General features: G+C 33.4%; 1 protein-coding gene across 1 annotated transcript in view; it reads right to left on the bottom strand.

Annotated features, from left to right (window-relative positions):
* The window catches only part of PCDH15 (protocadherin related 15), a 1,333,392-nt gene that overhangs the window by 16,307 nt on the left and 1,304,950 nt on the right, over positions 1–12,135 (bottom strand). The window contains exons 34-35 of the mRNA XM_064488173.1: positions 6,119–6,337; positions 2,683–2,835 (exon numbers count right to left, since the gene is read on the bottom strand). Of these exons, the coding sequence (XP_064344243.1) occupies positions 2,683–2,835; positions 6,119–6,337 (372 nt within the window). The remainder of the gene's footprint in view (positions 1–2,682; positions 2,836–6,118; positions 6,338–12,135) is intronic.

The following is a 12,135-nucleotide window of genomic DNA, read 5'->3' as shown; positions in this document are numbered from 1 at the left end:
CAACAGAGAAGTCTCATAGGTGGTTAGGACCTCCTGAATAATTCAGAAAGTGGAGAGAATTTGTATTAAAGAAACAGCAACCACTTTTCAAAATCTTGAAAAGTCATTTAAAAAACAGGGTTGAAAGTATATAGCAATGTTTCTGGGTAGATCTATCGTTGGTTTTATTTTTCTTGTAAAGAACTATCTATACAATAATACCACATCTCCTTTGATTGAAAGATATCCATAAATATTTTTAACAAATTAAAAACAAGGAGATTTTTGAAATTCCTTTTGTTTGGCACAGGTAATATCAGTGGAAACATTTGTTTAAATTCATGCAATTTCATGGTATCAAAAGGGAATGTGGTACAGAGGATATAACTTTCTTTTTAAAAGTCAATGACTGTAGAGTAAAAAATGAAGATTACTATATATAGAATAAAACAGCATTTAAGCTATTCTGTTGCATCTTTTTTTTTCTAATGCCCTTGTATTAGAATGATATTATTTACTTACTTATGCCTATGTATCCACAGGTGAGAAAGAGAAAACATGTGATAGAAAAAAAAAGTTTTAACTATAGTTAATTTGAGATGATTATGAAAATACTAATAGGAACTTGCTTTAAACACTTAATATGTATATCCCCCCAAAATGCATGTATTTTTTCTTTTCTTTGTATTTATTCACAACAGTAATTTTAATAATGCTTTAGATAAAATCAGATGACATTTATTTAGTTGTCCTATCACAGAAAATTACAACTAGCTATCTATCTCCTATACATAGGTAAAATTCACCTCTATTAAATACGGATAACTTTAATTCTGAAACAGAAATTTTAAACAAGGTTCTAAGAATTGCTTCTATGGCCTACCTAAAAAGTTAGTCCATACTGATTTATAAAGAAGATATAAGCATGTTTTGGAAGCAATATAGAAGTACTGTGATTACTAATACAGAGTCAATCTACATGAAGTTATCAGTTACTTCATAAAGCTTTTTTTCAAAATGACCTTTGAGTTGAAAAAAAAAAATTGATAACAATTCATTTGGAGATAGCTTATTTTCTAGTAATTTATGATTAGAATCCTTATAAAAAGTTTTTCAATAGATAAGTTAAACATTTGTTAAAGATAGTTAAATATGTAGAACTTTAAATACCTCAATAAATATATATTAAAATTGCAAAATCCTCTATCATAATTTTTCAAATAAAAATAGTCCCTAAATGTTGCTATTTGAAAATTATCACCAAACTATATTGATTTCTATGATGTAATAGTATACCTGCTTTTGTTAAATAAAACTGAATATATATCCCTCACTAATTTCAAATAAAACATACTCAACTTTACACATACATCTTTTTTAGTTTCAAACATTTTTTGTTAGAGGTGGTTGACATAATCAAAGAAAATCAAATCTTATTGGCTCAATTCCTACATTCACCAATAATTCAAAAAGAGAACATCATTTTCAACTTATAAAAAAATGAAAAAATATTTAAAGCATGAATCCTGTATTATATTATTACTCTAGAAATAGCATTTTAAGCTTTACGTTCTTTTGAATTCAATTTTAGCATTAAAATATATATTAAAGTCAGTTTTAATGTTTTAAAAACTATTTTAATATAACTTGTATAACAGTATTAATATGGCAACTAATATTGATACATGTTTAAAAAGTTTTCATATTAAAAGATAAATTTCATAATTTTTGAAGCTTGCTTTATTCCTACTAGTAAATGCTGCAAATGTAACACAGTAGAATGTGTTTTAGTCCCTCAATTCCACCAAATTCCAGTTAATAAAAGTTTTCCTGGATTTAATTTAGTCATATTCTAAATTTTATATCCTTGGTAGTTTCACATTTTATGTCCTATTATAGTTACTCTTGAATTTTTAAAATATAGACAAATTAAATCTCTCTCAAAGGAATCAGGTTTTGAGAGTAGCATCATTACAGAAACTATAAAGCTATGAAGACCTTTAACAATAATTTTAAAGTCTTTTTCAAAAATGATGATTTAATATTGCTTAGAGATTCCAAATAGTATAAGAGAAATATTAAGCTCTAAGAGCAGTCTCCTTTGAGAGGAATATAATGAAAAGAATATTCTCAAGGAGTTGGATATTTAACATTAATTCTTTATTTTCATTCAGATTTTAATTATCCTATTTTATAATGTCTTAAAACAGTACCTTAGAAAAGTCTATTATTTTATACCATAGAATTGGTTTTTGATTACCAAATAGGAGCTGGCTTTTGATATTAAATCAGAAATTACTATTTTATGATTGTGCTTTATTTTTCTCATTTCTTATGAGAAAAAAATTTTCAGAATCAGTTTTTTAAGTTGGGGGGAAAATGACTGATTCTGAAGCTTGAGAGATTAAATAGAATAGTCAAGCTCTTCATTTGCAAATGTCTCCTCAAACTAAATACTTCTTTCCTGTTAAGTTTTTTTTTTTTTAATGTTCTTTTGTTTGTTTTGTTTTTATTTTTTGGTTATTACTTCTCAAATTAACTTTTCCTAGGTTCTCATGTTAACAATTTTCTGTTTAAGAAATGTACTAATCCAAGCAGGCTGTAAACTATATTTCCACTCAAGGAAGTTTCAAATTAAATACTCACCACACAGCATCCATCAAAACCCATTTACTTCTAAAAGCCCCTGAAAGATCTACTTACATTGTGCTGTCCCCAAGTTCTTCATAGAGATGAGCACCCGGAGGTGGTGGGGGCGGCGGGGGCATGGCCACTGGTGCTGGGGCAGGCGCTGCTGGTTTAGCTGCAGGTAAGGCGGACTGGATTCGGGCTGTCTTGGTGCACTCAGCTTGACGTCTTTGGTAAAGTAAGGATGTTTTTGTAAACTTCATTTTAGAAATCATATACTTATCAATAGGCTACCTTTTAATATTAAGGACCAGTTATCAGAGGAACCCACCTAAAAATTCTTTTACCAAATACTTGAACTTATTAACTGATATAATTGTGAAAGCATCCCCAGAGTATCTTTTATGTAAAACCCATTCCCCTTAGTTTTTTAAAATACTGACTACTTGAAAAATGGGTAGAATTCAGTAGAAATATTTGCAAATTAAATTAAATGATAATATTAAAGGGAGAAAGGCAAAATATTTATACAATTTGATAATTGGTAATTGCTTAATAGATCTCTTTCATAATGTGAGGCATACAGAAGATACATAATTTTCCTTTATTATTCATCTTCCATGTATTTAAAGAAAACTTATTTTATTTAAAAGTGATTTTAGAAGGGAAGGTTATAGCTCTGTGCTGTAGTGCATGTTAGCATGCACAAGAGTCATAGGTTCAGTCCCCAGTACCTCCATTAAAATAAATAAGTTAATATACCGTCCCTACAAAACAAAACAAAACAAAAATCCCCCTCCCCCCATAACAAAGTGATTTTAAACATTTTTGACATTAGTTTACAGAGACTGTGTAGGTGTGCACATTTAGGAGGAAGATTTGGTTAGCTTTTATTTCCTGTGGATTGCTAAGAATGCCTGTGATTCTTACATTAGAGCTAGATTGCTTTTTTTTTTTTACTTTCTTGGACACATTGTTAATTCCTTCCTCAAAACCAAGATCTCAAAGGGTGGAAGCTATCAGGGCAAACTGTCTTTTTCACATTTCTTCCACTTGTATCCAGTTATATAAAATCAGCTCTGTTCTATATACACAAAACCAGAAAGGAATTAGAACTAGAAAGTATAAATTTCTTGAAAATACAAAGCGGACAAATAAACAGAACAAATTATTGGTTCTGGGCAGGCAGACTACCTTATCAGTATTATCTGGAGTTTTTCTTTTCCCATTACATGAAATCATAGGCAAAATATTAGTAATTATACTTACACTTTAAACCTGTTTGAGAAAGCAATGAGTAAGAAAAAAAGAGAAAGCTACATGAGAAATATGGCATTCATAATATTTTAACATCTGACTTATTCTAAAATATGAATAATTTACTGGTTTAACTCATAATGACACAGACTTAATGACCTAGTAGGAAAACCAAGTATTTCAATTCAGAAAGTGAAAATAGTGAACACTTTATTATTAATGTCACAGTCCTACAAGCTCTTAAAACATTCATTGCAGGAAAACAAAGAAATGGGCCAAATGGAATAAGAAAAACTGGATTAAAACATGAATATGTGAATTTCACCTCTGACAGAGAAATGGAATATTAAAGATGATCTGATCTTTATAATTGGCTTCTTGGTTTGCTGCTCTTGAAGAATATTAAAGAAGTGGAGTCAGGCATCAAGCCCCGATAATGCTCTTGGTCTCACTTTGAAGCAGAAGCGAGAACTGGAAGGTGCCACTCCTGGGCAATGAATTTATGACAGTTTTTTTTTTTTCACATTTGCCTCTTAGTTTTCCATGCATGGCGAATTTCAAAGACACATCTTAATATGAAAGAATAACCATTCATTCCAATCTATTTACAAGCAGAATACGAGGGTACAAAAGTTAGATTTTTAAATACTTGAATTTTACTTTGAAACATGAATGGTACGAAACACATTTTGTTTCTTCTGTTAATCTTTACCAAGTGGTGACTTAATTAATTCCTAGAGTGTCAAGCTGATTACTGAACTAAAAATAATTAGATAATGCATCTTTGTAATGTTTAAATATTAAGCATCTTAATTTAAAAAAAATTCAGACGACTGAGTATAGCATCCAGGGTGCTTCAGTTTTGATCACTGCATTGTGTGCCAAATATAAGAAGTTCTCTTGCTGCTTTTACTGCCCGCAGGATACAATAAAGCTCCTCTGGGAAACAGCTGAATGAAAAAGAATGACTGTAATACAGGTTATATTTAACAGGAAAATTAATATTGGTTTGATGGCTTAAAATTTAAAACATTTGTCCAGTATTAAGTGTGTTCAGAGGCTTTAGATTTGGCATATGAATTGATTTATTAAGCATCCAATGAATTCCAATAGATCAACCTAAATATTATATTTGCAACTTCACATTCCTTTGTGATGATAAATATTCCTATACTATCCTCATGCAGAGCATACTTTTCAGCTTTCAGGTTGGAATTACCTTACCTTATGTAATTCAGATGAAAATTCTCAGTGTTAGAGAACAAAGATAATAGTTTAAGAATATAAAAGGACTATTTTGGGACTTTCCCTGTAGGTATTTTAAATGATGAATAGTAGTTCTACTGTTATTTCTTCTTACTGTTTGTTATGTCAGGTAATTCATATGATTTATGACTCCTGTCTATTATTTATTTTCATTTTGTGCCACCCTCAGGGCTACCTCTCTTCTTAACCTATTTCACAATTTTTTCACCAATCATCGCCAAGAGGGACATACTTAAGATGTATAGCCTTCTATCACAAAGATTCTCCATGCCTAGTGTCACATAAAGAATAGCCTACTAGACTATGTTAAGTATAGATGTTTACAATTAGCTAAAAATTACTTGACTCCTTTGAAGCCTAAACAAGAAAAATACAGATATTTTAAGTGGGTGTGTTTGCCTGGAGGAACCAGAAAAAAGGAACACCTGTATGGTCAAAATTTGCTGTTGGATGTTACAAAATAGGCTCTAGCAAGGCTACCCAGGAAAGAAGAAACCATGTGGAAAATTACCAGGGTGTGCTGTGATTTTTAGATGATTTTGCGAACACCTTGATCATCTGCATGGAGGTAAATTTAACAATATGTATAAAAACCTACCATGACAATCCAGTTAGGTTACAGACCTTCTTCTGGAACTCGGGTGTATGCATAGGACATTCCACTGCCTCTTCCCCAGGACACCTAGTGCCTTCTCTCCCAAGGTTCTTAACCTGATGCCGAGCATAAACAAAGCTATAGGAGGTAACCTAATATTCCGACTGGATAGGAATGTATTAGGATCCCAGAACACTGAGCAATCTGTGAAAAATGTATTGAAAGCTTATATTGTTTTCCCGTAAAGAAAGGTCATTTGGAACAAGGAAAATACAGTACTCCCAGAATGGCTGCACACTACTATTTTACAACTACAGAGCCATGTACCAGACACAGTTTTCTGATAACGCCTTCTTGAGGAACGATCCCTGTTCAGCATCTATGAATACTTACTGTCTGTAGCTGACCAAGACCACCAAGATGGCAGGGATACAGCAGAGGATGATGATGAAGGCCAGGGCCAGCAAGGCCCCTTCTGTATAGCCTAGACTTTCTCCCCGCTTTTTAATGCTGGTCACTGCCTCTGGAGTCCGGATCTCCAGAATGCGTCCTCCTTCCCCATAATGCGGCTGAAAGTCTTTATTGATATCGAGCAGTTTGCCATCCAAAAATCTTTATTGTTAGATAAACAGTAAAATCAATGATGTTAACAGAGAAAGGCCTTTTTGTAAACAAAATATTTTTTGTAATCTCCTTAATATTTTCTTTAATGACAACCTATGCTGAGTCAGAAGTCTTACTATAAATAAGAAAAGCATATATAAAAAGCAAGAGCAATAAAGCAGAGTAACACCTCTGTATGCACATATTCAAGATATTAATAAAAATGCCCCGGCTTAATATGCTTACAGACTTGGGAAAAATAATTACCAATGTCATTGAACTTTATATCACTATGTTGAGTTTATTTACATTATTAAGTTATTCAGGCGGAATAAAATATAAGTATAAATTATATAGCATAGTTTAAAAATATATTCCTGCATCCTGTCTCCTTCAGTTCTCAGAATAATCCTGTGAAATAGAACATTAATACTGATTTACTGCAGACCACAATGCTGAATTATAGAAACAAATCTTAGACACCAACTCAAGCCTTCAGACTCAGAATATATGTGTTTCATCACACCATCTTAAATGTTGACACTCTTAGATCTCAAACCAAAACATTTTTATGGGCAAAGAGCAAACAAATTAAAAGATTTTTTTTTCTTCCTAGAAAGAGAAAACTAAAGAAATGATGCAGGTGGTAAATCAGTGCCCTTAGGATGACAGAAATCAGTGGTTGATTTATTCTACGTGTTCATGAAAACCCTTTCTCTACATAATGCAATTCCAACTATGGGCATTGTGTTGGAGAGGAGAATTAAGGATTGTTACTTAATTTTGTTAGAGTGAGCAATTGTGTTATATATTTTATGCTGTAATTAGCAGGTAATTTTATTTTTCAAAATTCCTCAGGAACATTTGAATAATCCTTTACAAATCCTACAATATTGATACAATTGTGTCCTGAATACCACAAAGCCACAATATGTCTTAGGTTGTTTTCTTTTTGAATTTTTAAAGACAGTTATCTATAAATGCGAAGCTTCTTATAGAGAATTGGAAAACACAAAACAGTCCAAAAGGCAGAATTACTCAAAGGCCCACATGCAAAGCAGTCACTGCTAACATTTAGGTACTCTCAAGTCTAATCTTTTTTTGTTGTTATTAATAATTTTCTGTACTTGTAATTATACAGCATATACAAAGTAAAAATATTATTATAGAAATATGTCTTAATATGAGACACCACACTATGATGAAAATGTAGAAAAAAGAAATGTGAAAGAAAAAAAATTAAATGACTCCAAATTTTACATTCAAATAACAACCAATGAATGCCATGCATGTGCATCTTATTGACTATTTTATCCCTTTCAACATTTCATTCTAATTTTTCCAGTGATCGTGATGACTTTAAATCTAGCTGAATACACTGTTCATAGCTTTCATTTAGAAAAAAAAAAACAAAGAGATGCCTGATGTCAAATATGAATTCCACTGAAGAGTTTATTAATCTTCCAATTTAAGAAACCTACTGGCTCAGATAATTCAATTTGATTTTAAAGCTACACACTCTTTTAGTCAAGTTTTCATACTATAACACAAGGCAGGTGGGATGCTTTGAGGTTTTTTTTGTGGTTTTCTTTTTCTTTTTTTTTTTTTTTTTTTTTACAAATACGCTTTTGAAAATGTGCTTTTTATCGCAGTTTTCCTAGGCCTTTTTTTAGGTATGTTAAGAAATACAATTAAGGTTCATCCATTGTTCCAAGTACCAGATTGGAACAGAATAGTAGAACTTTTTTAATTGTATATCAGATAAAGTAAGAAACTCCAAATGAAGTGCAGATTAAGAGTTGGGTCACAAAAATACATACATATCATTAGAAACTGGGAAGGCTGAGAATTAGAGGGAGATCATTAACTGCAGGGAAAAATTACTCTTATCTTGTGGATCCACAGATCACAATTCTGTTGGATTCTACTGGATTCTATATCCAAAACTCCTAAAGGGAGATGAGTCTCTTTACAGTACAGCAACCCCAGTATTTTGATATTTATTTGGTTTATTTCTCAATTTAGGTAACTGTCATAAGTAATTGTTTACTCGAAGTGTTGATCGCTTCTGAACCCGTATCTCATCTAGAATATCTTTCCTTTTTGCTGTATACCTGTGAAACAACTTGCCTGGGTAAAAAATTCTTGAGTGATAACATTTTTCCTTAAAACACTGTGGACTGGATTCCATTGACTTTTGGCATTTTGTCATGCAGGTGGAAAGTGTAAACCTTATCTAATTTTTGTTCCTTTCTATTTAAGTCATTTTTATTCTTATTTCGATAGTTTTAAGACATACTAGGTACTTTCTGAGGACACATGACAACATTTTCATTGATTCTGCCTGTTAACATAATTAAATCTTTTAATTATATTTTCAGGTTTTGTTCCTGTGAGAACTATTACAATTTTTACTTTAGAGATCCATGCAATTATCAGGTTGTATCTTAATTGTCCTCTAAATAGATGTTGACTTCTTTTATGATTTCTGTTTTTTCCTTAATATGCTATGAGCTTCTTATGTTTATACTTCATTTTACCAATTAATTTTTAAGATGCTTTTTCATTTTAGGCAAGGTGGAATCCAGATAGTGGATTTTAGGAGATTATCTTCCTAAGGTGGAAAAATTAGCCCCAAGAAACTTCAGGCCTTTGTTTTATATTTTTTATGATTTCAGGACTAAGAACTCTACTGTCTGCTAACATCCATGTCAATCCTTGAAGATGAAATCTAATTGACTCTCTCTGGAATGTGAGCTAACCCACACCTAGCCAGGGTGAGCAGAGGTTCCAAATGGCCTGAGGGGACAGCACTTCGTCGAGGCCCACAGCCAGCCTGGAGAGGGTCAGTTCTCACTATTCTTTTGTGGAGCATTTTTGACCAGAAACAGGGAAGAATTCAGGGCATGTAAAACACACACACCATTTCACTGTCCCATACGGTCTTATTTTCTACTAAAAATGTTGAACTGTTTGCCAATGGTTTCTGGAAAAGAATATTTCCAGCGATACATACAGTTGATCTCTGACTCATCAAGGTGTTGTTTCCTTTATTTTGTGTTTCAGTATTTATTACTGAGCCTGTTTTTATCCCTGCTTATTTTAGAAAAGAGATAAATCTGTCAGATTCAACATCAATAAAGAAATGTGATTTTCTCTTTATTCTCATCTGCAGTCTGGATGAAAATCATTTTTACTTCCAAGGGGGAGGTGAACAAATCCCTTTCCAGTATTTAGCCAACATTAATTGATTACTGCTCTGTTTTCCTGAGATGAGGTAAATTCATAAACCGGTCCCATGTCTTCTGACTCACTCAGCTGATGGAGCACATGAAAACACGTTTCTCTGCCTCCATTTACTTGTGTGGAGCACAACTTTCAAAGAACAACATGTAACCACCAGTCCACCCTGCAGTTTACCTTGATGATTTCACTGTTGCAATGTACATATGGATGTAGAAATAAAGGGGAGGGTGAGCAGGGGAATGCATTCTGTACTTGACAAAAATCCACACCTAAATGGTGGAGGGGCAACTGTCTATTTCCCTGGTCGGTAGACAATCTGGGTCCCTGAAATAGGTTTACAGAGCAGGCAGTGGTTAACACATCTGCCCACATCCATTTCACTTGGATAAGGCTGCTCTGCTTAATAAAGGAAACGAGGGGTGGACCACTATTTACTCTCTACAGTTCCACAATTATTTTAAATAGATTCTAATTTTCATTTTCCAATTATTTGAATTTTCAGTATTCTGAATTTTTTTCTGGACTTAGGAAGGTGAAAGAAGTTTTATCAGAGCTTGGCAGTTAGATTTCTTTTAAAGTATATGGTTTTAAACACTGTACAGTTTGTGGAATATACCAGCTTTCCCTACCTTCTTTATCTCTCATTTACCATCTGGACAGACTAAGTAGACTGGACATGTAAGATAAGTATAAAAACTAAAACTGTACTTGCTTAGTTTTTAATTTAATTTAATTTAATTTAATTTAATTTAATTTAATTTAATTTAATTTTAAAATAGTATGTTCTGTTCTGCTTATGCTGCAGAAAGCAACAAGAGAATGTGGCATCCTCCCTAAGGATAGGAAGGTCATATGACACCAAAATTATAATTTTTTTTCAAGCAAGAAGCCAGGTTCCAAAGAGTGACAATTTCCTCCAGCAATGGGATGAGACCATGTGTCAGTTCACCTCTTCAGAATGAGGTGAAAGTTGCAGCCCTAACTGCAAACAAAATAAATCAGCTAAAATTTTAATACATTTTACAAACCTAAGTGTGTATCAGCATGGAAGGTTAGAATAAGAGCCCCACAAACACAAGTAGGGGTTTTCACTCACTCACAAACTCTTCAATGGACTTCCAAAAGATAGACAGGGACAGGGCAGGAGACCAGAGAAATCCTCTTCAGGGTGCAGGGATATAGGAAGTAATCAGCTAAGGCTGTGACACTCTGCAGTTCTCTGGACCTGTGTCGCATACAAAGCAAATGCCATAGAAAGAGAGGGAGAAATTACTCCCATCCCTAGGGCTCAAGGAAAGGTCCACTGCTTCTGGGGTAGTGTTATAAGCAAGAATCCACTACCCATCCGGGAGGAGCAGGAGCTGCCTTGGACCTAGGACCCTGCAGTACAGGGCAGAGGTCTGCTACTGGTTAGGGACGGGCAGGGATCTCTCTTACACCCAAGAACTTCCACAAATACAAAGGAGAGAATGGACATCAAGGGAAGGAGGAGAAGAAAAGCTGACAAAGCTCAACAAGAGAAACAGAGAACCCCCCAACCCCGCGTTGTCCCTTCCCCACCATGAGAGTAGAACCAAGCAACAAGAAAGGGCAGTTCACCACATCGGGAGAGTTAGCAGAATGGAGAGAAACCCTTTCTGTGGCATAGGCATGCGGGTTTGCTGAAGATAAAGAGCAACAGAGCCAGACACGGAGATAACCCAGATACCAGAGCTATCACACAGGGACCCGGATACAACCCTGACTAATACGCTACAGGACTTAGTGGAAGGCAGAAGAGATGCCTGAACTGATGGAGAAATTCAGTTAATTGGTAGGAACTGTAAGAAAGAACCAAATGGAAATGCAAGCATTTTTTTTTTAAGATACAAGGAATTTCTTCAATTAGCTTATCAATAGGCTAACACAGATGAATCCGTGAACTTGGTAACAAGGCACCAGAAATTATCCAAACTAAAACGCAAAGAGACAAGAATGTTAAGGGAAGGGAGAAGGACAAAAACAAAGCATGCAAAAACTGTGAGTTTAATCGGAGTCCCAGAAAAGAAATAGAGAGAAAACAGGTATAAGAAATATTTGAAGAGATACTGTCTGAGCACATTCCAGAATGAAACAACAAAAAGCCCAAACAAACAAAAGACACAAATTGAAGCTCAGAGACATACAAAAAGAATAAAAGCAAGATAAAAGTAATATATATTTTTGCAGAAAATCTAAACAATTTAGATAATTAAAATTAGAAAAACCAAAATACTCATAAACTCTTGGAACAAATTAGGTAATAACTATCACTGAAGCCATTCCAGTCTTCCCTATGCGTTTACAAGTGTTTTTTTTTTTTTTTATTTTGATAGCGTTAAATCAGTTTTTTAAAACTGAATTGAACTCCTTGGAGGACATCTTTTTTTGTTTCTAATTCTTTGGCCTGAAAGTTCTAACATTCTCAGAAGCTTGGATTTTAGGATAAAGAGAAATTGAGAGAATGATCTTGTTTCCACTGATCTGGGCATTAGGCAACAATCTTAAGTTGTTGTAGTATATCTGTTCAGTGTTAGAAAGTA

This window comes from Camelus dromedarius, chromosome 8, assembly GCF_036321535.1.
Source record: "Camelus dromedarius isolate mCamDro1 chromosome 8, mCamDro1.pat, whole genome shotgun sequence".
NCBI lineage: Eukaryota > Metazoa > Chordata > Mammalia > Artiodactyla > Camelidae > Camelus > Camelus dromedarius.
This window is presented reverse-complemented; position numbering and strand designations above follow the sequence as displayed.